Genomic DNA, 27142 nt, shown 5'->3' on the forward strand with positions numbered 1-27142 from the left:
CTATCTCTAAAATTTAAATAAGCGGTTCCTCCCCTTACCCTATTTTAAAAAACGTCAGATCTCGGATATGGGTTGGGCTAACGCAAAAAGTAAAAGCGTACTAAGTTCTGCTGGGCCAAATCTTATAAACCCTCCACCATGGATCGGATTTGTCGAGTTCAAAAGAAAATAATTGCTTGCGAGTACTAGACTCCGCAGCCCTGGACTGAAAGGAGTTTAGGGGACAAACCCTGAAATAATATCACCATTGTGCTAGAGCACGATTTTGCTTGAGACCCATAATGTCAAGGCCATTAAATACGTACTATTTGGTGGATGTTATGGTAGTGGGCAGCCCTTACACACTTGGTCACAAATATTGGAATCAGATTTGTGATCTACTCCTATATTGCCGTAGTCTGCAAATTTGTCCGGTTTGAAGGGTGTTTAGGGAGTGGGGCTCCCAAACAGAGTTTTGGCCTTGAAAAATATCAGCTCCACTCTGAAATGTCCTTCATTTAAGTCCCATATTGCCATGGTCGATAAATAAGTACTGTTTGAGGCGTGTTTTATTGTTGGGTTGGACCTCCATAGTCATAGTGTCAAAGTTGAGAATCAATTTCATGCTCTTCTGCCAAATATTTGAGCCCCATGTTGCCTTAGTCGGTAAATATTCCTATTTGGGGGGTTTTCAGCGGTAAGGCGGTCCCCCAACAACTTAGTCCCAAAATTTGATACTTGATTCGTTTTCTTCTCTGAAGTACTTTTATTTCATCCCATATTGTCATGATTGGTCTATATATTTATCGTGGATTTTGGGGTGCGGCGGTCCCTTTGGGCACCCGATCCAAATTATGATAGCAACATTTTGGGTTTATGTTATTATAAGAGAACAAATAAAATTTCGCTTGAATCGCACCATCCATCATCGAGATTTAGCGTTTCTGAAAATTAGGGTAGGGGCAAGGGACCGTCCCTCTCAATTTATCAAAAAATTAGGTACCCTATTTTCACCACGGGACCATTCTAAACAATCAAACTAACACAAATTCATTTAAATAGATTTTCCAAACATAGCCCCTTTGATGCTAAACGTCTGGGCGGTGGTTTCGCCTTACTAATGCTGGCTATATTTGTGAGGTATCCTGCCATGTTAGATCTTCATTATCCAGTAGTGTCGCTATGCGGCACGTCATTCGGGGACTCAGCATAAAAAATTAGGTCACTTATCGTGAGCTTAAATTTTAGTCGGACTGCTTCATTGATATAAGAGAAAAATTTTCCCTGTTTCTAAATGGCATGTTGATGTCAGATTTTACATTTACAGTTTAAGATAAAAAGGTAGTTTTTGTATAATTTCTTATGGAAAGGCTAGTTTTAGGCGATAAATGGGGAAGTTTGAAACCAAGAAAAGGGTTTCATTATTTTAACATCTCAAATGTGGACACAAACCTTCCCGTGGTGTCAACTGGGTATCTAACTTTAACATCTACTAAAGATAGTGAGCTAAAATGAGCCACGAGTTCACCCGTAGAACGATAAAAAGTTGAGTTGTGGAGTCGGATTAGTAGATAATCACATAACAATATTATTGCTGCCATAAAAGGAAGCATGACTTAAGATTAGATGTGTGGTTAGTCGGAGACTGAAATAGCTTGTCTCCAGGTTTACTTCGGTGTTAAAGAGACTAGCCACAATCAACTTAAAAGCTAAATTTTTCAACATTTGCCTTATTTCCGCCCATGTCCTGTCGGAAGATAAGGACGAACACATCAAGGATATTTTCTACGAGCCCCTAGAAAGAGATATTTTAATTTATTTAATATTTAAGGAAAATATTTTTTGCACAACAGTCGAAAAATTTATCCCACACGAAGAAATATCCCATAATGGATGGAAACTAATAGAGTTCGCCGCGTCAATGAAAATGGTAGTAAGCAGCAAGATTCCAACATCGAAGGATTCACACGGGCATATGACTGTCACCCGATCAAAACCACGAGAAACCAAGTAGATAATTTTGTGATAGATGGAAAACATTCAACCAGCATGTTAGACGAACCTTCGATCCGAACATCGATTCGGATTATTACTTTATTGCCGCAAAAGTTCGCAACCGTTTTAGTGCGGAGAAACGAGGCAGTCAATAGAGCATGCAAGCTATCGATAATCACAGCATTAGATATTCTCGGTATTTCTAATAATAAAAAGCGATAGTATCAATACTATCGTTAATTATCCATTACTTTTATTTTAAACGAAAATGAGTTGTAAAAATCGGGAGATCGATTTATATATAAGCAATATCTACAGACCGAATAAAACCAAAATTAGTAAAGTCAAGTGGAAATCTAGAGAAAAATCAATTTTAGCCCAATCGGATGAAAGTTGCGCCCTCTTTAAGTGCTATGTATCTAAAGAATACATTCAGTATTTTGTTAAATTTTTCAAAAAAAAAGTACATTGGCGATAATATCGATAGAAAAAATTTCAATAGATATTCAGACAAAAAATAAAATATCGATAGTATCGATATTTTGCCAGCTTTAACAGTAAACCAGCAGAAAAACGAAAAGACAGCAAGAGCCAATGGGTTGCTGTCTGAACGAAGGCGTCATGCTGATAAGGCGTATTTATCAGCTCGTCTACGCAATTTGACTAGGAAAACGCATATCCGATGAAACCTCATCCTTGGAACCTCAGCATACTATCTCCCGTACACAAGAAAGGGGACAAGACGGTATGAGCCAACTACAGAGGAATACGTCTAAAGTCAACGAAATAATTTGGCCTTATCAATGCGGCCTTAGACGTGGAAAATTCATCACAGACTTGATATTTGCACTGCGCCAAATCCTGGAAAAGTCCTGATAAGAGCAAATCAATACCTTCCATCTTTTCGATGATTAAAACCCGCCTTCTTCTGCCCTATATGTTCAAATGTATTTCGCGCCATGTCTGAGTTTGGAATCGCTGCAAAACTGATAGGACATTGCAGGATGACGCTTATTGATGCACACTGCTCAATACCAAACGAGGTTTCAAACAGGGAAATCTCTTTATTGACCTGCTGGAAAAGTCTAAACGAGATGCACATGTGAATAGGCATGGCACACTACTCATAAGAGGACATATGCTACTGGCCTATGCCGACGACATTGATACTATGGGTCGGTCATCGAGTTAAGCAATTGCAGCCATTCAAAGTATCGAAAGACAATCAAAGAAAGTGGGTCTGACAATAATTGGAGATAAGACAAAGTGGTTGGTATCAACTCACAGAGTCCTGTACATCCGAGCAGATGAGGAAAATGGGGAAAGTCAACCACTTTATCTACCTCGGCACCGACGAGAACGAAACAAATGAAGCCAGTTTTGAAATAAAACGAAAAATTATTTGGATCTTTTAGATGCTCCTTTGGTTTGAGTAACCAGTTTAGAAGAAAGAAACCACGCTGCAGGCGAAAATAACGCTATACAAGACATTGATACTAACCAAGCTGTTGTATGGCTTGCGAAAGCAGATGAAGTAGTACTTGGAGTTTTTGAGTGAAAGATGCTTCGTAAAATAAAGGGTTTTAAAACAGGTACTCTACAAAAATAGAAAGATAGGGACAGCAAACGACGCCATATTTGCCGCTCTTTTGATATTTCTCTATGTTAAGGTGAGCCATTTCATGATGGAAAGATACACGATCCGAAATTATTAAAATTTTTTACCGAAATTCGGAGCAGTGGCCTCAACGTTAAGAGCGCTTCGATGATGTTCATTTCTGGCTGAATGGCTTTGTCAATAAGCAAAATATCCGTTATTGGTCAGACAGTAATCCACACCTACTCCATGAATCATTGCATCCCGAAAAAATTACGGTTTGGTGCGGTTAGGGGCCAGCGGCGTTATTTGGCCGTATTACTTCCATGATGATCGAAAGTGGCACATCACTGTGAATGGAAATCGCTACCGTTCAATAATAACTCAATATTTTTGGCCTCAATTGGATGATATGGGCTTGAAAGACATGTGGTTCCAACAGAACGGCGCCTCAAGTCACACAGCAAATGTCACAATCATTTTATTGGAAACCAAGTTTGGAGAACATGTTATCTCTGTCCGTCTATTGTAATCACGCTACAGCCTTCAAAAATTGAGAGTTTGAGCTAAAGTTTGGCAAAGATTTGTATTTTGTTTATAAGCAGGTAGCGTTTTTGAACGAGCAAAACGGAACATATTTAGATATAGCTGCCATATAGACTGATCTCCCGATTTATTGTCTTAAGCCCATTAAAGCCGCATTTATTATTCGATTTCGTTGAAATTTTAAACCGCTAGGTATACAAAGGCCCCCGATATCCAAAACGAAAATGGTCTATATCGGGCCATAATTAGATAAAGCTTTTGTTACACGATTTTTTTTGAAATATAGATCAGTGACATCCTGTCGATATCCGCAACGAGTTTGGTCCAGATTGAACTATATTTAGATATAGCTGCCATATAGACTGATTTGCCGACCCTTAGGTCTTAAACCAATAAATGTCCCATTTGTTACCCCATTTTGCTGCGATTGGGAACAGAGAGTTACGTTTCGTTGTCCGACTTGAACGTAGTCCAGATCGGACCATATTTAGATAAAGCTGTCTTAAAGACCGATCTGCAGAATTAGGGTTTAAGGTCATAAAAGCCACATTTATTATCCGATTTAGCTTAAATTTGAAACAGTGAGTTGCACTACCCTTTTATTAAAAAATGTTGTAAAACTGACCTTTCCACAGGGAAGTGTACTACAACCAGGGATCCGGAGCGGGTACCTTTTTTCCGCTCTGCTCCTGCCCTTTTTTCGCTCCGCTCCCGCTCCTATACTTTTGAATTGACTATTTATTATTAAATTTTCTTCTTATACACACCGTGCCCTAGGAAATGATATATTAATTTTGTCATTACATCTATAACATCAAGCAATCGGGCCATATCCTTATGAAGCTCTCATATAAATCGATCTCCTGAATTGTTTTCTTGAGCCTCTAGAGGGCGCAATTCTTATCCGATTTGGCTGAAGTTTTGCAAACCGGTTTCTTCTATGACCTCCAACATTTTTGTAAAGTATAGTCTCAATCGGTCCATAACCGTTTATATCCGCTATGTAAACCTATCTACGGATTGTACTTCTTGAGCCCCTAGAGAGAGTAAATCTTATCCGATTTGGGTGAAATTTTGTATAATTTTTCCTACCACCTCTGTCTACCGTATAATCCGACCTCCCGATTTTATTTCCTAAGCGTCTAGAAGCCGCAATTATTATTCGATTTGACTGCAATTTTGTATAGTGATTTCTCCTATAACCTCCAACATTCGTGCCAAATATGGTCTGAATCCGTGTCTATTACTTCTATATAAACACATCAATCGACTTTACTTCTTGAGCACATACCGAAAGCAGTACCTAACCAAATTAAAAAAAAAAATCATAGTACCTCACAAATGTCGCCAGCATTAGGAGAGGATAACTACCACTAAAAAAATTGTTTATGATGTTCTCGTCAGGATTCGAACACAGACGTTCAGTGTTATAGATGGGCATGCTAACCACTTAGTCTCCAAAAAAAAATATACTTGTATGGGAGCTTTTCACCAAAGTACATGAACAGATAGATGGTCATGGCAAATTCTAGTCAGGAAGTGGTTCTAAGCCGATCACTACAATCAATGGTAGGTGGGCTTAGTTCTTCTCCTTCTTAACGTGCACAGTGAACCAAACGGCGAAAAAATTTCACAACTTTCTATATGCTGATCTGAGCGGTAAGAAATGATCTAGGCATACGCTTTCAGGAAAATGGGGTTATTGGTCTTTGTCATTAATAATAGGTGATATACAGGGTGTGTCAAAATTGACCACTTTCCACTTCTGCATATTTTAGGAGGCTATAATTTTTGGTCTTATTTACAGATTAGCATGACTTAGGACTCTGGAGAAAGAACTAAAAGAGAACTAAAGAAAACTTGCATAATGCTACTATGTCATCGTTCACCGTTAACGAATATGAAAAGTTAAATTTCAAAATATCAAAATTTTGCCTTGGTTTTGTCAGTGTTTATACCCTACACCACTACTGTGGTACAGGGTATTATAACTTAGTGCATTTGTTTGTAACACTAGAAAGGAAGAGAGATAGATTTCTGATTGGATTTAGCTATGTCCGTCTGTCTGTCTATCTGTCCGTTTGTCCATGTTAATTTGTTTACAAACTACAGGTCGCAATTTTCATACCATCGACTTCAAATTTGGTACAGACATGTTTTTCAGCCTAGAGACGAAGCCTATTGAAATTGGAAAAAATTGGTTCAGATTTGGATATAGCTTCCACATATATGTTCGTCCGATTTGCAATAATAATGCAATAAAAAGGTCATTTAATAACCGATTCTCTTGAAATTTGGTAGAAAGGAAATCATACAAATCGGTCCAGATTTAGATTTAGCTCACATATGTACATATCATCCGATTTTCATTCCTAGAGCCACTGCAAGCGCATTTATTGACCAAGCCTTTGTCCTCCTCCACAAATAAATGGAACGTCTCTAACCACTTAGATCACCAGATAACAAGTTGTGGACTTATTTGCAATTTTTCGTCGATTGGCCCATTGCGGTACATTATTAGAATTTGACCATATTTAGGCATAGCTTCCATATATTCTGTCCATTTAATATGCTCTAGTATTTGCTTAAAAGTAACACGTAGACTCGGTGGTGTAGAGTGTTACATTTGCCGTTCCTTACTTGTGGTTTAATTTAGCTTGTCCACCGTTGAGTTTATAAGATTACCTACAGGTCTGTCACATGTTGATAAGAATCTTCTTGCTGTGTTTCACTGCCAACCTACCATAAGAAAAACTTGTTTTTGTGTCTTATGTAGATGAAAGCGCAAAAGTTATACTAAAATCAAAAAGTCTTGTGTGGCATGTTTTCAATTCTCTCCTATAAAATGTTTGAATTGCATTACAGTTGTATACATTGCGGTTGATGGCATGTCCTTAAGGTAATTTTCAACAGAAGACTGTAATATGTAAATAGCAAGAACAACAAGACTACAACAATTTCAAATGGGCCATAAAACTTTGGTGCACACCCTGTATTATACCCTTTAGAAATATTAAAATTATTGAATATTTATGAGCAGCGAGGTTGGTTTGTCAGTTGGTTGGCTGGCTGGCTGGCTGGCAGGCGGCACACTCACCTTCGGCAGTGTGTATTTGGCATTTATATCCTTCTGTTCGGCAGTCTCCTCGGGCAACAGTGAGAATTTCAAATATACATAGTATTGAAATAGCAGCATGAAGACGGCGCCGATTATAAAAAAAGTAAAGCTTAACAATATCAACATTGAGAGATTTATATCCATATTGAATGATTGATGCCTTGTTTAACGCAGATGATGATTGAATTGGATTTGGATTGGTTTTGAATTGGTGGTTTCTTGGTTAATTGCAATGAAGGAAAAGTGAAAGGAATCTGTCTCCCACGCACGCACGCACACACGTACACAGACACTACGAGGCGCACCACCGCACGTACGATACGATTTGTTTCGAGGCGTACACACACACACACGCACACACAATCAATACGTCGATTTAATAATTCAGGTTACCACAATATGGGATTTTTTTTAAATAAAATTTATGGTGGAGGGTAGGGACTCCTTTTTTGGCTATTTGATTGGTTGGTTTGCCCTGTTCAACAATTTGGTAGCTGACGTAGAAGCTGGAGCAAGGAAAGCTTTAGCCAGAAATGACCCAGGAAAAACTGGGAGTGAGGCCTGTGAGGCTTGTGCAGCAGCATTTAATTGCCATCTATGATTTTTTTTTGTTGCAGACAAGGGGAAAAATCACACTCTTTTTTACACAATATCACTTGTAATTAAAAAAAACACCACACTCCTTGTTTTTGGCAAGGCTAGATGTCGTCACTTTTTCTTTACACTTAATAGCTGCAGGATATTTTGATTTTGCATAATTTTCTTCGGATATTTGTACACTTTTCCTTTTAGTATTTCCTGCTGTGGTGGCAATAATGCGTTTTACTTCATCCGCCGTTACGTTTTCTGTGTCTGTACATAATCTGCACTTGTTCGGAATTACAACGGCCTGTAATGTCTCGCGAGCTCTTTATGGGCTTTGCTTGGTTCATTGAAGTACTTGCGCTCTGGGGGTGCATTGCTAAGTTGTTTCATTCCGTTGTGGCCCTGCCACTACAACCCCCAAAAATCAATAGATGCGCCTGAGTTTCTTATCAGCCCAATCAGCTGTTATTTCCCTGGAATCGAAACGCTACCATCATGTTTTCGGTCCTATTTGTTTACGTTTTTCCATCCCAAATCGTTTCAAATATTTTGTTTTTGTGTTTTGACTACAATATTGTTCCCATTGTTGTTGTTTTATCTTCTTCTTCTTCCTTAGATTCGTTCTCGCTCGATGGTGTTTTGAAAACAAATGCGGCATTTGTTTTCGTTTAACGCTGTTTTCCAACTTTTGCAAATGTAAACAAACCATATCTCTCAGTTTGGTAGATACGGGCTTCTTCATCCCTCCAGCACAGGATGCGAGTTGATTTTGAAGTGTCTTAAAGGGGTTGTAGGCAACATCGCTTGCTAAGAATTGTGTTGTGTGTGCGATAAGCGTTAAAGTTAAATAAATCTGGGGTAGTGTTCGTGGTTTTCGTAATAGCGCATTATAAGGGATAAAGTTTGGTCCTGCAGTTAAGTTTGAAAATTAAAAAAAAAAATTATTATAAAAAATGTAAATTTATATAAAGGAGTAATAAAATTCCCATGTAAAAGGTTTTTCAATAAGAGGTTTTATTTTGATATTCTAAAACATGCAATTTTTTAGATAGATGAGGGGATGTTGATTTCATAATAAAGAGGAAGGTATGCCACTAATAATAAAAAAAAACATCAGCCAAACGGTCACCTCGACCATTCTTAGAGGACCATATCCTTTTTATGAAATTTTCCAAAACGAATTCGTAAAGTCGCTGCGCTATATCCTCGATAGTCTCATGAATTTTATCTTTGAGGTCTAGAATCGACGCTGGGCTGTTGGCGTACACCATTTCATTCACGTGACCTCAAAGGAAGAAGTCGCAAGAATCACCAGCCACTAAAAAGTCGCAGAAGTCTCCGGATCTTGTTGACCAATTGCGATCACCTTCTCCAGATAACACGGGCTGGAAACTTTTCCCATAAAAGAGCAATGATCTCGCTGCTTGTGTGGTACATAGCGGGGCACAGTGAGATAGAACCGAAAAAAAACTTGTGAAAAATATGCCGTGTGAGAACGGGTAGAGATATCTCTTTAGAATGAACAGAGCTGAGGTGCTAGCGAGATCGGGCACAAAATTTCCAGGTCTAGGTTGTTCGGGCGTCTTTTAGCAGCCCCCTATACGTAGTTGGTCACCTTGTTATTTCGAATATTTGTTGGGGATGCCAAATCTTTGCTTGTTGGCAAATGTTATCTTTGCTGAATAGTGCTCAAAAATTTCTACAAAGATGTCGCCTTGGTGTCTACAATATCTCCCCTGATTTCAGGGATATTTCACGTTTAATTTTTTTGTTGCAATTTTGACCGAGATCGGCTTCGTATTTTACAATTAACGAAGGCATTTGCTGTTCGATTTTTATACCCTCCACCATAAGATGGGGGGTATACTAATTTCGTCATTCTGTTTGTAACTACTCGAAATATTCGTCTGAGACCCCATAAAGTATATATATTCTTGATCGTCGCGACATTTTATGTCGATATAGCCATGTCCGTCCGTCTGTCTGTCGAAAGCACTCTAACTTCCGAAGGAGTAAAGCTAGCCGCTTGAAATTTTGCACAAATAAAGGGTGATTTTTTTGAGGTTAGGATTTTCATGCATTAGTATTTGACAGATCACGTGGGATTTCAGACATGGTGTCAAAGAGAAAGATGCTCAGTATGCTTTGACATTTCATCATGAATAGACTTACTAATGAGCAACGCTTGCAAATCATTGAATTTTATTACCAAAATCAGTGTTCGGTTCGAAATGTGTTCATTCACCGTAACGTTGCGTCCAACAGCATCTTTGAAAAAATACGGTCCAATGATTCTACCAGCGTACAAACCACACCAAACAGTGCATTTTTCGGGATGCATGGGCAGTTCTTGAACGGCTTCTGGTTGCTCTTCACTCCAAATGCGGCAATTTTGCTTATTTACGTAGCCATTCAACCAGAAATGAGCCTCATCGCTGAACGGTGAATGAACACATTTCGAACCGAACACTGATTTTGGTAATAAAATTCAATGATTTGCAAGCGTTGCTCGTTAGTAAGTCTATTCATGATGAAATGTCAAAGCATACTGAGCATCTTTCTCTTTGACACCATGTCTGAAATCCCACGTGATCTGTCAAATACTAATGCATGAAAATCCTAACCTCAAAAAAATCACCCTTTACTTCTTATTAGTGTAGGTCGGTTGGTATTGTAAATGGGCCATATCGGTCCATGTTTTGATATAGCTGATATATAAACCGATCTTGGGTCTTGACTTCTTGAGCCTCTAGAGTGCGAAATTCTTATCCGATTGGAATGAAATTTTGCACGACGTGTTTTGTTATGATATCCAACAACTGTGCCAAGTATAGTTCAAATCGGTCCATAACCTGATATAGCTGCCATATCAACCGATCTTGGGTCTTGACTTCTTGAGCCTCTAGAGTGCGCAATTCTTATCCGATTGGAATGAAATTTTGCACGACGTGTTTTGTTATGATATCCAATAACTGTGCCAAGTATGGTTTAAAACGGTCCATAACATGATATAGCTGCCATCTCAACCGATCTTGGGTCTTAACTTCTTGAGCCTATAGAGTGCGCAATTCTTATCCGATTGGAATGAAATTTTGCACGACGTGTTTTGTTATGATATCCAATAAATGTGCCAAGTATAGTTTTAATCGGTATAACCTGATATAGCTGACACATAAACCGATCTGGGAACTTGACTTCTTGAGCTTCTAGAGGTCGCAATTATTATCCGATTTGCCTGAAATTATGTACTACGGATCCTCTCAAGACCATCAACATACGTGTTTATTATGATCTGAATCGGTCTATAGCCCGATACAGCTCCCATATAAATCGATCTCTCTATTTTACTTCTTGAGCCCCCAAAGGGCGCAATTCTTATTCGAATTGGCTGACATTTTACACAGGTCTCCAACATATAATATTATAATAATTGCAGAGCAAATCTTTTCTTATGTTCTTTTTTGCCTAAGAAGAGATGCCGGGAGAAGAACTCGGCAAATGCGATCCATGGTGGAGGGTATGTAAGATTCGGCCCGGCCGAACTTAGTACGCTTTTACTTGTTATTTTTATGCATGAAAATATTTACAACGACTTTCCTGCAGAATGTTTGTACTTGCAAAAAATATCTACAAAAATATATATTTATGATGGTCATGACATTTTAAGTCGATTAAGCCAAAACACGCTAACTTTCAAATTGAAAAAGCTAGCAACGCACAGTGGAGTAGGAAATAAATAAGTGGAAATAAGTGTGCCATTTTGGAACGGATAGAAATATCTTCATGAAATTTTACATGGTTGTTACATGGCTTAGGTGTTATCCAGTTTATATGCAAAATTTTAGGGCCTTAGAGCTCCCAGGGGCCTATTGCGGCGCCTTCAAAGTTGGTCACCTCGGCCCTGCAAAATTTTTTTTTTTTTGGGCTGTCAAAAGCGCGTTCATGGTCTTATTTTCAAATTTTTTGCTGGATCATGCTTAAAAAGCCCTACAAAAACAAACCTGAAGGTGCGAAATATCTTTTATAGCGTCCAAGAAATTTGACAAACTATTTTTTTTTTTGAAATTTTCGCAGAGGCTTGTCTCTAATTTTATTGCTTGGGAAGCATTTCTGAATAGATTTAAAATTTTAACTGATTTGGAAAGCTAATAAAATAACCTATTTTTGGCCGCGATATCTGCTAAGGTCTGATTCTTCAGTCAAAAGTTATGCGAGTTACAAATCAAACAATGTAAAAAGGAAGTTTAGGGCATTTTATTCGTAATGAAAGGTAAGTTCATTGTTTCGTCTCTATACAGAAAACTTGGTTTACTGTGAAGTAAAATTTTTAACAAAAAAAAAAAAAAACTGGGAAAACCCTTTGAGTTCTTAAAACGCAAAGCTGAGACCCCCAACATTATAACATATTTTCATTGCCCCAAGTAATACCTAATTGTTTGAAAAAAATTTTTTGCGCCATCCAAGGATTACAAAAAATGCCAATTTGCAAACTTCTTTCCCCAGTGGGGCAATTTTGGAAGTTTTCATCAAGAAATGTGCCCATAATTTGTACTCATTTTTTTTAAGATATTCGTCTACAAATTTATGAAAAATTACAACGAAACCTTTAATAGTTTGGTTCTATGATATTTTCAATTTGAAATTGTAGCAGACTTATTTTCAAGTATTTTTTTTCCATCCCACTGTGCATCGTTCGCACTTTTTGGATCGTTTAGTCACCCATTATATAAATCTTTCTTGTATTTAGTCACCCATGACATATTTGCTAGTTGTAACTACATTGGTACCAAAAGGTACCAATTGCGGTACAAACATGCGTTTCCTTTCATTACCAGTACTATTTTTCGATTTTTTTTTCACCCTCATCCTTTTGAAACAGATGCCATTTAAGTCTAATTTCAAAATTCTACCTCTATTCATCCGCCCTGTACAAAGTTCACCCATTTTGTACCTTTTTGGTACATTTTTAGTACCTAAACTTACAAATTTTCAAAAACTCTTATAGTTATCCACTTAAGTTTGCCATTGTGTACCTAAGTTCCAAAATTCAGAGTTCTAGTTCAGTTTACAAAGAAAGTACGAAATAGTACCAATTGCGGTACTAAACGTACTATTTCCCAAAAAATTGGTAAAGAGACGCTCTTGAATTTGAGTCCAATAACTCTATCCCTTTCCATTCTCGCTGGTCAAATATGTATCATTTCGTACTTTTTGGTACTTTTTAGTATCTAAACGTACGAATATCACCAAATCCAGGCTTTTCTCGTGTCTATGACCCAACACCAACATTCGTTCACAATTTCATGATTCTAGATTTACGTTTGGGCTGGGCTATGATCTGTCAGTCAGCAATCCGTCAGTCACGCAACTTTTTTATATATATAGACTACACTTTTTGAGCCTCTAGAGAACGCTCTTCTTATTCGATTTGCACCAAGTGTGATCCTAATCGGCTCAAAACTTAATATCGCTCCCATGTAAACCGATCTCTGAATTATAATTCTTGAACCCCGCAATTTTTTCCGATTTGGTTGATATTTTCCACAATGACTTCTATTTTGTTCTCCAATATGCAAACAAAGTATGGTCTAAATCCGTCAATAACCTGATAAGGTTTCAACAGCATGGCAATTCAGATCTATTATCCTTTTTTGCATACTATGAGATACAGGGCAAAGAACTTGTCAAATACATTTCTTTATCTAGGATATATAAAATTCTTCCTTCTTACTTGTTAAACATATAGTCCTCAGAAGGATATATGACGGCACGTTGTCATTCCGTTTGTAACACCACCAAATATTGATCTGCGACACCATAAAGTATATATAAATTCTTGATCGTTTTGACATTTTTAGTCTATCCGTTCCACCGTCTGTCGAAGTCACAATAGCGGTCGAACAAATCTTTATTGGCTTGAAATTTTGCAAAGATGCCTCTTATTGATGTTAGTCGTTGTGTATTTTCGGTTTTGACTTCTTGAGCCCGCAGATGCCTTAACTCTCATCCGATATGGCTGAATTTTTTTTTCACTAAGAATTCTGTGTTTACTTTTATCTTCCGTGCCAAGTATAATCCTAATTGGTCTATAAACTGATATTACCCCCATATAAACAGATTCCCGGATTTTACTTCTTAAGTCCTTGGAATCGCAATTTTCATCCAATATGGCGGAAATTTCGTTTGTGTTTTGTTATGACTTCCAATGGCCTGATTTGGTACAAATTTGCTATGTAAACATAGGTATTTCAACTAAGTTCATTTGTGTAAATTTGTACCATTTATTTATTTCAGATATAATGTATAGTTTTCAACTGCATTAATTTTTTTAATTATTTCTTTCCTTTGCTTTTCTTGCCTTTTTTGCTTTTCTTGGACTTTTTCTTGACTTTTTTGCCCTTCTTTTTATTCTTTCTGTTTTTCGCCTTATTTTTCTTGGACTTTTTGGTGCTTGGCTTTGAGCCAACAGTGCTTCCCGTTCCACTACCGTCTGCAGGTGATTCGACAGGTACCTCGGAGTTGATAGGTATCACCTCGCCTCCTTCACCACCTTCACCTCCTTCGCCTCCTCCACCACCTTCGCCTCCTTCAACACCTTCGCCTCCTTCAGCACATTCGCCTCCTCCAACACCTTCGCCCCCTTCTTCTCCACCTTCGCCTCCTTCTTCTCCACCTTCGCTTCCTTCTTCACCTTCACCTCCTTCTCCACCTTCGCCTCCTTCTCCGCCTTCACCCTCGTCTCCACCTTCACTGACTCCTTCGCCACCACCTTCACTTCCACTTTCGCCTTCACCGGTTCCTTCGCCTTCATTGGGTACTACTTCGCCTTCAACTCCTTCTTCAGTTGCTGCGGCTTGACTGAAGGCCGCTACCACAAGGCCCAGTATTAGGAAGAGCGTTAATAACTTCATATTCTTAATTCGCAAAATGAACTGTTTATTCCCAACTACTCGGGAACTATAAGACCAAACTATTTTTCGGGGTGTTATTTAAGCAAAAATATTACTTTTTCAGAATCTTTTATTTCCCAGAGAGTGACATAAATAACTTCCGAAAAATATTTACTTTTTATATTGGTTAGAAATGTTGCGTTACTAGCTAAATCAAACAAGATTAGAGTTAGAATCTGAAAATACGTCAAACATTTATTTTATTTGCTATCTTGAACACTGCCAGCAAAGGATGTTAATAAAATTATTTTATTTTGCATGGTTTTGTTTATAAATTAAAACATATGTATGTATATTCAACGTTAAAATGGTATTAAACAATCGTCAATTTTTTTTCTTAAGTGCTGACTTATAGGAATTTTGGAATATTTTTTGTTATTATTTTTAATGGTAAGACTGTAAGAACAAGATGTTGGCAGTACTACCCGCAATGTAAAGCCTAAAAACTAAACAAACTCATCACAATTGCGACCAAGCCGGAAAAAACAAACATTGATGTCAACACAGAATATATCCGGTAACAAATGGCATTGAATATCTCAACATCCAAGTTGCTAGATTTTACCTTACTTTAGTTGGACATTACAGAACATTCGTTCCTCTAGCCGAATGTAGGCAAGATATTTTTTCGTTCGGTCGGAATAAATGTTGAAAATAACATCTGGAGTTCTCAGTATTAAACCTACCTACCGCTGTATACGATTACTTAAAATTCCTGAACAATCTACTTCTAATATTGCTTAATTGCCTAAGTGCAGATGTATCACCTGATCACCAATCTCATTCACTCATTTAGTTACAGGGTCAGCCAAAGCAGAATTCTGTTGTTCGCAAATCCTAAGATACAGGTATCGATGTCACCATCAAAACACAACGTACAACAGGACAAGAGGGGCCTTTGAAGAAACGGACTTCAGATTCTCGTTATTGGGTTCCGAACTAGGGTATGCGCTTTAAAAATTGTATTTTTTCCCCAAATCTCATCATTTCGTTTGTAACACCTCGATATATTTATAATAAATATTCTTAATCGTCTGAGTATTCGAAGTCAATCTAGCAAAATCCGTCCGTTCATTCAATAGGTAGACGAAATCACAATACCGTCGGAACAAATAAGGCTATCCGAATAAAATTTTGCACAGATACTTCTTATTGTTGGTCGTTCGCTGTTCAATATTGACCAATTTGAGTAGATTGATTTAAGCTTATGCAAAACAAGTAAGAGCGTGCTAAGTTCGGCCGGGTCGAATCTTGTATATCCTCCACCATGGATCGCATTTGTCAAGTTCTTTGCCCGGTATCTCTTTTTAGGCAACCAAAGAATAATCTATATGCTATTGGAGCTATATCAAGTTATACTCCGATTTGATCCATAAATGGATTGAATGCTGAACATTGAAGAAGTCATTTATAATATTTCAGTCCATTCGGATAAGAATTGCGCCTTGTAGGGGCTCAATAAACTAAATCCGGAGATCGGTTTATATGTGAGATGTGTCAAGCTATAGATCGATTCAGACCATATTGAACACGTGTGTTGAAGGTCATGAGAGAAGCCGTTGTACAAAATTTCCTCCAAATCGGGTGAGAATAGCGCCCTCTAGAGGCTCAAGAAGTCAAGATCCCAGAACGGTTTTTATGACAGCTATATCAGGTTATGTACAGATTCGCCCCATGCTTAGCACAGTTTTTATAAGTAAGTCAAGAAGTCAAGATCCCAGAACGGTTTATTGTATATGACAGCTATATCACGTTATGTACCGATTTGCCTCATGCTTAGCACAGTTTTTTTAAGTAATAACAAAACACCTCATGCAAAATTTCAGTTAAATCGGATGAGAATTGCGCCCTCTGGCGGCTCAAGAAGTCAAGATCCAAGATCGGTTTATATGGTAGCTGTACCAGCTTATAAACGTATTTAAACCATACTTAGCACAGTTGTTGGAAGTGATTCCAAAACACCACGTGCAAAATTTCAGTCCAATCGGACAAGAATTGGGCCCTCTAGACGACAGACTTGACTTAAAATGTCATGACGATCAAGAATACATACTCTATGGGGTCTCAGACGCATATTTCGAGGTGTTACAAACATAATGGCGAAATTAGGATACCCCCATCTAATGGTGGGGGGTATAAAAAGTGGTCCATTCGCTTAGTCCAATTTTGGCATGCTCTTTCCAAAATTTCGGCCGGTATTTCACGATAAATGCTTCGTATTGTCTTCCTATGCGTCCATTGAAGCGGGCTTGTTTGTATAGACATGAGCTTTAACATAGCCCAACTAAAAATATTTTAAAGGCGTTAAATAGCACTATCTAGGCGGCCAATAGACCAATCCCGAACACGAAATAAAATGTTCACCGAACTAGACTCTCAATAAGTCCATTGTTACGCGTGCTGTGTGGCATGTGGCACCGTCTTGTCGAAACCACATGTCATGCAAGTCAAGTTCTTGCACTTTGGGCAATCAAAAGTTGGATATCATCTCACGAAAGTGCTCACCATTCACAGTTACGTTACGATTCGCATCATCTTTGAAGAAGTACGGTCCAAATATGCCACCAGCCCATAAACCGCACAAAACTGTCACTTTTTCCGGATGCTTTAGTAGCTCTTGCAATGCTTCTGGTTGATCTTCACTGCCAACTCGACAGTACCTATTGAGTCAAAAACGAGCTACGTCGCTGAACACAGTTTTTCGTTCGGCTTCAATTCTTGCACCAGCCAGCTGCATTTTGAAAGGCTTTACGCATAAATCCTTCCGCATAGTTTTCCACGTTGTTGAGTAACTGAGGCCCAATTGCTGCGAACGGCGACGAATCGATAATTGAAGGTCATCATTAACACAGGCCGATCCAGCTGCGATATTTTCTTCGGCTCGCTCTCTACGCAAGGGTGTTGGTGTTTTAATGTCCAAGAATGTACATTTGTTGTGAAATTTAGTCACAATAGCCCGAATAGCCGCTTCAGTGGGTCGATTAAACTGACCATAAAAAGGATTAAGCGCGCGATGAACTTTCTTAACAGAGCACGCATTTCGATAATAAAATTCAATAATTTGCCAGCGTTGCTCTTTAGAAAAATGATTCATGGTTAAATTATAGACCAAACTAAATTATTTGACAGTGAAACAAAACACGAAACGTGCGTGAGCTGTTTAAACCAGTGTTGCTAAAAAGATAATAGCTAAAAAAACAAGCTTTAGCTTGAGATTCAATTTTGAATTAAACGACAATGAGGTCGAATTCCCTACAGTGCGACACCTCTTTGGGGAGTATTTTTTTACATGGCATAGTACCTTACAAGTTTCGGCTGCATTTGGAGGGATTACCACCGCTGAATAATTTTTTTTTATGATGTTCTCGCCAGGATTTAAATCAAATCTTTCAGCGTTATAGCGGACTACATAACACCTAACATAACTCACTATTCCAAATTTCAGCGAAATCGGACAGTAAATGTGAGAGATCGGTCTATATGGCAACTATATCTCTATCTTGGCTGATCGGGGTCACTTTGAACAAGGATGTCGAGAGGCCTAACACAACTCGCTGTCCAAAATTTCAGCGAAATCGGATAATAAATGTTGCTTTAATGGGTCTAAGACCATGTATCGACAGATCGGTCTATATGGGTCTATATCAGTATATAGTCCAATGCAGCCTTTCGAACTTAACCTGTCTTTGGACAAAAAAAAAAAAAGAATCTATGCAAAGTAACACTATATTTAAAAACTGTAGCGTGATTTCAACAGATAGACGGGCAGAAAGACGGACATGGATAAATGATCTTCAATTTTTACGACGATCAAGAATATGTATACTTTATAGGTTCTCAAATGGATATTTCGATGTGTTGCAAACGGAATGACAAGAATAAATATAAACAAAAACATAGTCGAAAATGTAACAAATTTTACAAAAATAGAGATGAACATATCTGGGTAACAAACAGTTTTCCAAACAATTTTTGATGTTTTTGTATTCTTTGTATATTACTCTGACTTTCTGATCCCATAAAATCGCAATTTTGTTTTATATAGACTGATCTCCAGACTTAAAGTCTTGAGGCAATAAATTGGTAATATTTCGTCTAACTTCGATGAAATTTGACACAGTGAGTTCTGATAGACCCCTATCCATTTCTGTGAAGTGTGTTCGAGATTGGACGATATTTGAATATAGCTGGCTTATAAACCGGCCGGCCGAACATCCGATATAGGGTATTAAGGCCATAAAATATCACTATATCATCCGCTTTCGATGAAAATTGGCACAGTGAGGTCTGAAAGACTCCTACCCATTCCTGTTAAATGTGGTCCAGATCGGACCATATTTGAATATAGCCGTTCTATGGACTGATCTCCCCATATAGTGTATTGGGCTTATGAAATGGGGATTTTTCATCCAATTTCAATGAAATTTGAGTTCTGGTAGATCCCTACCCATTCTTGTTAATGTGGTCCAGATCGAAACATATCTGGATATACCTGTCATATGACCGAACTGCTGAGCCTACAAAAGGAGCATTTTTCATCGGATTTCGGTGAAATTTGAAACAGTGAGCTTTGGTACCCGATCTAGACGATATTCAACAAAAATGTGTAGAGGTCTATCAAATCGCACTGTATCAGATTTCAACAAATCCTTATTATTTAATTATTAGTTTTTATATTTTAATACAAACTTCAAATGTATTACTTTATGTAGCAAGGTGAAATATATGGAAACAGCAAGAAATTGACGTATTAATAAAATTTTTGAAATAAAAAGACAAATAAGCATCGATACATAGTATTTGCTTGAAGTCTATTATTAGTCTATTAAGTATGTCAAAATAATAGTTATTATTAAGTTTTTATTTATTTTCCAATTCAATTATGTTTAAACTTTTTTAGATTTATTTCAAATTTATATCATTTCTTAGTTTTGTTTTTGGGTTTATTATATTTGTTTTGAGGTATTGTTTTTATTCCTTTTTAGATTTTTCTTTGCCTTTTCCCTTGGCCTTGCCTTTTCCTTTGCCCTTACCTTTGCCTTTTCCTTTACCCTTTCCTTTGCCTTTTCCTTTGCCTTTTCCCTTGCCTTTTCCTTTACCTTTTCCCTTTCCTTTGCCAGGTTTTGGTTTTGGGTTAACAGGAGCAGGTTCAGTCACATCGACTTCGCCCTCTCCGGCACCGGCTTCCTCATCTCCTCCTCCCTCAACTAAGTCTCCTCCACTTTCTTCCTCAGCACCTTCTTCGGCACCTTCTTCAGCTCCTTCTTCAGCACCTTCTTCGGCACCTTCTTCAGCACCTTCTTCAGCACCTTCTTCGGCACCTTCTTCGGCTCCTTCCTCAGCACCTTCTTCGGCACCTTCCTCAGCACCTTCTTCGGCACCTTCCTCAGCACCTTCTTCGGCACCTTCCTCACCTCCCCCTGCTTCTTCTCCATCACCCTCTGCGGGTTCTTCGGTATCTCCTCCCTCTTCTGCTGCAGGTTCCTCCCCTTCTACTGCCCCTTCTTCTTCTGTGGGTATCTCCTCTTCACCAGCAGCAGCTTCTTCTTCCTCCGAGGCTGCGACAGGCCCAAAGGCCGCCATTACAAGGCCCAAAATTAGGAATATATGTAACAATTTCATTTTTTAAAATTGCAACTTTGAGTGTTGAAAAGAGAAAGTATTATATCGCGATTACGGTTTCATGCGTTGGGTATTTAAGCAAAATTCGTCAACTAGAAATTTCATAAATTATTCAAAAAGTCTCTATGATAAAAGTGTTACATTTGAATAAACATAAAAAAATGAGACAAATATTGATACTGTTTGCGCGAGAAGTGCAAATTTATTTTTATGCCCTACACCATAAGATGGGGGTATACTAATTTCGTCATTCTGTTTGTAACTCCTCGAAAAGACCCCATAAAGTATATATATTCTTGATCGTCATGACATTTTAAGTCGAACTAGCCATGTCCGTCCGTACGTCTGTCTGTCGAAAGGACGCTAAATTTCGAAGGTGTAAAGCTAGGCGCTTAAAATTATGCAAAAATACTTCTTATTAGTGTAGCTCGGTTGAGATTGTAAATGGGTCAAATCGGTCCATGTTTTGATATAGTTGCCATATAAACCGATTTGGGGTCTTGACTTCTTGAGCGACTAGAGTGCGCAATTCCTACCCGATATCGCTGAAATTTTGCACGACGTGTTTTGTTATGACTTCCAACAACTGTGTTAAAAATAGTTCAAATCGGTCCATAACCTGATATGGCTGCTATATAAACCGATCTGGGTCTTGATTTCTTGAGACACTAGAGGGCGCAATTATTGTCCGATTTGGCTGAAATTTTGCATGAAGTGTTTTGTTATGACTTTCAACAACTGTGCTAAGAATTATTCAAATCGATCCATAACCCGATATAGTTGCCATATAAACCGATCTGGGGTCTTGACTTCTTGAGCCACTAGAGGGCGCAATTATTATCCGAAATTTTGTACAACGGCTTCTCCCATGACCTTTAATATACGTGTCGAATATGGCATGAATTGGTTTATACCCTAATACAGCTCCCTTATAAACTGTTCTCCCTACATTTCTTCTTCAGCCCCTTAAGTGCGCAATTCTTACTAGATTTGGCGGAAATTTTACACAATGACTTCTACTAAGGTCTCCAATATTTAATATTCTTTTATCCTTCGTTTGCCAAAAAAGAGTACCGTGGAAAGAGCTCCACAAATGCGATCAATGGTGGATGGTATATAAGATTCGGCCCGACCGAACTAAGCATGCTTTTACTGGTTATACCTTACACCACCACTGTGGTTCAGGGTATTATAAGTTTGTGCATTTGTTTGCAATGCTAAGAAGGAGAAGAGCTAGATCCATTGATAAGTATACTGATCGACTCAGAATCACTTTCTGATTCGATTTAGCCATGTCCGTCTGTGAGTCCATGTATTCTTGTAATCAAAGTGCAGGTCGTATTTGTTGCCCAACCATCACGAAATTTTGCACATATCACTTTTGTGGCCCAAGTACAAACGTTATTGATTTTGGCAAAAATCGGTTCAGATTTAGATACAGCTCCCATATATGTATCGCCCGATTTGCACTTAAATAAACAACCGATCTGCACAAAATTTGGCACGGATTGTTTTCTTGCTGATTTTAATGTATGTGCAAAATTTCAGTAAAATCGGTTCCGATTAAGATATAGCTCCCATATATATGTATTGCCAAATTTGCACTTAAATGGACGTAGTAACTTCAATTTTCAACCGATCTGCACAAAATTTGGCACGGACTGGTTTGGTACTATCGCTTTTGTGGCCCAAGTACAAACGTTATTGATTTTGGCAAAAATCGGTTCAGATTTAGATACAGCTCCCATATATGTATCGCCCGATTTGCACTTAAATAAATAACCGATCTGCACAAAATTTGGCACGGATTGTTTTCTTGCTGATTTTATCATATGTATAAAATTTCATCAAAATCGATTTAGATATAGCTCCCATATACTGATCATATAGGATTTGGATATAGCTCCCATATATATGAATCCCCCGATTTACACTTATAGGGCTGTAATAAACACAATTTTTAACCGATCTTCACAAAATTTGGCACGGATTGTTTTGTTATTGATCTTATCATATCAGCTAGATTTCATCAAAATCGGTTCAAATTTGAATGTAGCACCCATACATATTTATAGCCGGATTTGCACTTATATGACCGTAATAACAACAATTTCCAAACAATCTGTTTAAAAGTCGGTTCAGATTTAGACATAGCTCTCATATACATATATATTCCTATATTGTTAAAATTTATGATTGTATGGTAGGTGTATGGTATTATATAGTCGGCTCCGCCCAAGTTTTTCCTTTCCTTACTGGTTTTTTATTTAAAGAAGAGAAGTTTTCAATGCATTTTCTAAAAATTTTGTTTAATTTAGGGAATTTCATTTTCAATTTGTTTTCTTATTTCTATTTGAAAAATATAGAGCAAACCGCTTTAAGAAAAGCAAGTGTTTGGAAAATCTAAAACGTCAAACAATAACTGTTATTTTTATGTCTACATTGAAAAAAAGTAAGTCGAATATTTAAGATTTTTTCTTATTCGTAAAATATTAGCAATAAAAACGAGCCAAGGAACCCAAAATTTAAAATAAAGATGTCATCTTGAAATTAAATTACAAACGGACATAACCATCCGTTTCAAATTTTGATCGCTGGTTGATTCTTATTCTACTTAACTTTTTTTTCCATTTTATGTGAGAAAATCTTTCCGCTGTTCCTTTGAACTTTTTTCTAATTTAATCTCACCATATATTGCATGTAATTTTTTGACTTACAAATCCGCGTACAGCTTCAACTGTTTCCAGAAAAACAAAAAATTTACAGATTTTTTTGTTATATTTATTAGCTTTTAAATTTAAATGCAAACTCCAAATGCAATACTTAATGTTGCACAGTGAAATATATGGAAACAGCAAGAAATTGACGTATGAATACAATTTTCGAAATAAAAAGAAAAACAAGCCTCGAGAAATATTGGGTTGTCCAAAAAGTAATTGCGGATTTTTCATATAGTCGGCGTTGACAAATTTTTTCACAGCTTGTGACTCTGTAATTGCATTCTTTCTTCTGTCAGTTATCAGCTGTTACTTTTAGCTTGCTTTAGAAAAAAAAGTGTAAAAAAACTATTGAGTTGCCCAAAAAGTAATGCGGATTTTTTAAAAGAAAGTAAATGCATTTTTAATAAAACTTAGAATGAACTTTAATCAAATATACTTTTTTTACACTTTTTTTCTAAAGTAACAGCTGATAACTGACAGAAGAAAGAATGCAATTACAGAGTCACAACCTGTGAAAAAATTTTTCAACGCCGACTACATGAAAAATCCGCAATTACTTTTTGGGCAACCCAATATATTTGATTGAAGTTCATTCTAAGTTTTATTAAAAATGCATTTACTTTCTTTTAAAAAATCCGCAATTACGTTTTGGGCAACCAATAGTATTTCCTTCAAGTAAATTGAAAGTCTATTAAGTATGTCGAAAAAAATAGTTATTATTAAGTTTTTATTCGCAACTCAATTATGGTTAAACATTTTTAGATTTATTACAAATTTACATTATTTCTTTGTTTTGTTTTTAGGTTTATTATATTTGTTTTGAGGTATTTTTTTTGTGTTTTTATTACTTTTTAGTTTTTGCTTTGCCTTTTCCCTTGGCCTTGCCTTTTCCTTTGGCCTTGCCTTTTCCCTTGGCCTTGCCTTTTCCCTTAGCCTTGCCTTTTCCTTTGCCCTTGCCTTTGCCTTTGCCTTTGCCTTTTCCTTTACCTTTACCCTTGCCTTGCCCTTTACCCTTTCCTTTTCCTTTGCCAGGTTTTGGTTTTGGTTTTGGTTTTGTTACTGGTTTTGGTTTTGGTTTTGTTACTGGTTTTGGTTTTGGTGTTGGTTTTGGTTTTGGTGTTGGTTTTGGTTTAACAGTAGCAGGTTCAGTCACACTGACTTCTGTGGCAGCTTCTGTGGCACCTTCTTCGGCAGCTTCCGTGACAGCTTCTTCGGCACCTTCTGTGGCACCTTCTTCGGCGCCTTCTTCAGCACCTTCTTCGGCACCTTCTTCGGCACCTTCTTCGGCACCTTCTTCGGCACCTTCCTCAGCACCTTCTTCGGCACCTTCTTCGGCACCTTCTTCGGCACCTTCTTCGGCACCTTCCTCAGCACCTTCTTCGGCACCTTCTTCAGCACCTTCCTCAGCACCTTCCTCACCTCCGCCTGCATCTTCTCCATCACCCTCTGTGGGTTCTTCGGTATCTCCTCCCTCTTCTGTTGCAGGTTCTTCCCCTTCTGTGGCTCCTTCATCTTCTGCAGGTATCTCCTCTTCACCAGCAGCAGCTTCTTCCTCCTCCGCTGCTGCGACAGGCCCTAAGGCCGCCATTACAAGGCCCAAAATTAGGAATATGTGCAACAATTTCATTTTTGAAATTGCAACTTCGAGTGTTGAAAAGTATTATATCGCGATTACGGTTTCATGCGTTGGGTATTTAAGCAAAATTCGTCAACTTGAAATTTCATAAATTATTCAAAAAGTCCGTAAGAAAAAGAGTGTTTTGAATAAACATAAAAAATGCGACAAATATTGATTCTGTTTGCGCGTGAAGTGCACAGTTAGTTTTTATTTATTTAATGAAGAGAAGTTTTCAATGCATTTTCTAAGAAATTTGTTCAATTTAAAGAATTTCTTCAATTTGTTTTCTTGTTTTGAGAAAAGCAGGTGTTTGGAAAATCTAAACACGTCAATCCAAAACTGTTGTTTTTTGTCTACATTGAAAAAAAGTTGGCCGAATATTTAAGATTTTTGCATATGCGTAGTATTTTAGCAATAAAAACAAGCCAAAGAATCAAAACTTTAAAATAAAGATATCATCTTTAAATTAAATTTCGAATTTTTCCCCATTCTTAAGATTTTAGCAAGAAAGAACCAAAACTTTAAAGTAAATATGTCATCTTTAAATTAAATTTTCTATTTAGTAACGGACATGACATGATTCTTATTCTACTTCATTAATGACGGTTTAGTTATTATTTTTCGAAAAATTCTTTTTTTTTTCAACTTGGCATCTTAAACTAAAAAAAAAAAAAAAACTACACATATCGTGCCTATTTGTAAGGCTTTTTTGCGTCTTCAACTACGGTACACTGTTGTCTCATCCCAAAGTCAATTTCTTAACTTTCAACGATATTTTGGCCCCTGATATTAGATTTTGGTCTTTAAAAACAAGACGCAAAGTTAAGGATTTATAAAACTACCCTTTCAAATAAAAAATCCCTAATATGAAGGAAAATATTTTTCAGCCAAGCAAATGTTCCTTAAAAAGTTGTTAATTTGATTATCTTTAAATTAAGCCTACTAATAATTGGCTCCAAAATTAGGAGAAACGTTTTTTCAGTGTATACAAGTAAACGATTTTTTATAAAAGCACTCTACTCGCTATGTATGACTGCATTTTTTGGTGAGCATTAAAGCGTAAAGAACACAGCTATAAAATATTCTTCAAAAGCGCGTACAATTAAAAGAAAAAGTCTTGTTTATGGAAAAGAGAACATATCGCAAATCCACGAGTCATTTTTGAAAAGCCGTATATATTTATATCGAAAGATTGATCTTAGACCCCATAAATTATATATGTTCCTGATCAGCTCGACATTCTGAATCGATATAGCCTTGTCCGTCCGTCCGACTGTCGAATTCATGATAGCGGTTGAACGTGTAAAGCTAGCCACTTGAAATTTTGCACAGATACTTACTGTTGATGTAGGATAGCGTATAGGCCACATCGCTACAGATTTGTATATATCTCCCATATAAACAGATCTCCCGATTTGTTTTCTTGGGACCCTGGAAACCGCAATTTTTGTCTGATTTGGCTAAAATTTTGCAGATGGTGTTCTGTTATGACTTCCAACAACTGTGCCAATCATGATTCAAATCGGCCTACAACCTGGTATAGCTCCCATATACCCCGATATGCCGAATTGACATTTTTAGCCCCTGCAAGTCGCAATTTATTATCCGATTTAGCAAAGATTTTGCACATAGAATTCTGCTATGACTTCCAACAATTATGCCAAATGCGGTCTAAATTGGTCAATAACATGGTATAGCACCCATTTAAACCGATCTTCCGATTTGACATCTTTAGCCCTTGGAAGCCGCAATTTTTGTCCGATTTAGCAAAAATTTAGCAAATAGCTGAATACGGTCCAAATCAGTATATAACCTAATATAGCCCCCATATAAACCAGTACCTCGATTATCCTTGTTCGGTTTGACAGAAGTTTGGTATGTAGAATAAAATTATGTCATTCACTTAATTTATTTTATATAAATTTTTAGCAAAATCCATGGTGGTGGGTTCCTAAGATTCGGTCCGGCCGAACTTAGCACGCTTCTACTTGTTCACTCCTATGAGAAGATTAGGGCCGCTTCCAACTTCCAAGTTCCAACTTTATCTATCTAAAGCGCTTTGCTAAACTTCATTACAATTTTGATTAGGTTTAAATGGCAGTCTTCCATCGAACTTACTTCCACGTTTTCGTCCATTGTGATACCACAGGAACAGAAAAAGGAAGATGCCTTCTAGTTCCTACCGTTGAACCATTCAGATCGCATTAAAAAGACCAACAACTTGCAAATATTCACATACGCTAAATCATACAAGTTCCCAAAGAAATGAGAACCCAAAGTGGAACTCCTTCTGACTGCCAGTGCGACACACACACACAACAGATGTTCTGTAGTCTCTTCTTCATCGACGTCCTCAGAACTTCTGCAGAAGTTGTTACTTGCAACCTTCAGTCTGTCAGTATCTTTCCATAT

General features: G+C 37.5%; 2 protein-coding genes and 2 long non-coding RNA genes across 4 annotated transcripts in view; 2 read left to right on the forward strand and 2 right to left on the reverse strand.

Annotated features, from left to right (window-relative positions):
* Positions 1 to 7420, reverse strand: part of LOC106095972 (PDZ domain-containing protein 8) — a 38179-nt gene extending 30759 nt beyond the window's left edge. The window contains exon 1 of the mRNA XM_013263458.2: positions 7215 to 7420. Coding sequence (XP_013118912.1) covers positions 7215 to 7379 — 165 coding nt within the window. The 5' untranslated portion in view covers positions 7380 to 7420. The remainder of the gene's footprint in view (positions 1 to 7214) is intronic.
* Positions 1 to 27142, forward strand: part of LOC106092358 (uncharacterized) — a 324230-nt gene that overhangs the window by 112809 nt on the left and 184279 nt on the right. The gene's annotated exons all lie outside the window — the stretch shown is intronic.
* Positions 7241 to 7691, forward strand: LOC106095978 (uncharacterized). The gene is made up of 2 exons (XR_001222835.2): positions 7241 to 7338; positions 7410 to 7691. It is a non-coding gene; the product is annotated as an uncharacterized LOC106095978 (long non-coding RNA).
* On the reverse strand, positions 19481 to 24715 carry LOC106095962 (uncharacterized). Its single transcript, XM_059368106.1, has 2 exons — positions 24487 to 24715; positions 19481 to 20259 (listed from the first exon to the last, which is right to left on the reverse strand). Exons 1-2 carry the CDS (start codon positions 24698 to 24700, stop codon positions 19742 to 19744), a joined length of 732 nt encoding a protein of 243 aa, XP_059224089.1. The 5' UTR covers positions 24701 to 24715; the 3' UTR covers positions 19481 to 19741.

Source organism: Stomoxys calcitrans, chromosome 4 (assembly GCF_963082655.1).
Source record: "Stomoxys calcitrans chromosome 4, idStoCalc2.1, whole genome shotgun sequence".
Lineage (NCBI taxonomy): Eukaryota > Metazoa > Arthropoda > Insecta > Diptera > Muscidae > Stomoxys > Stomoxys calcitrans.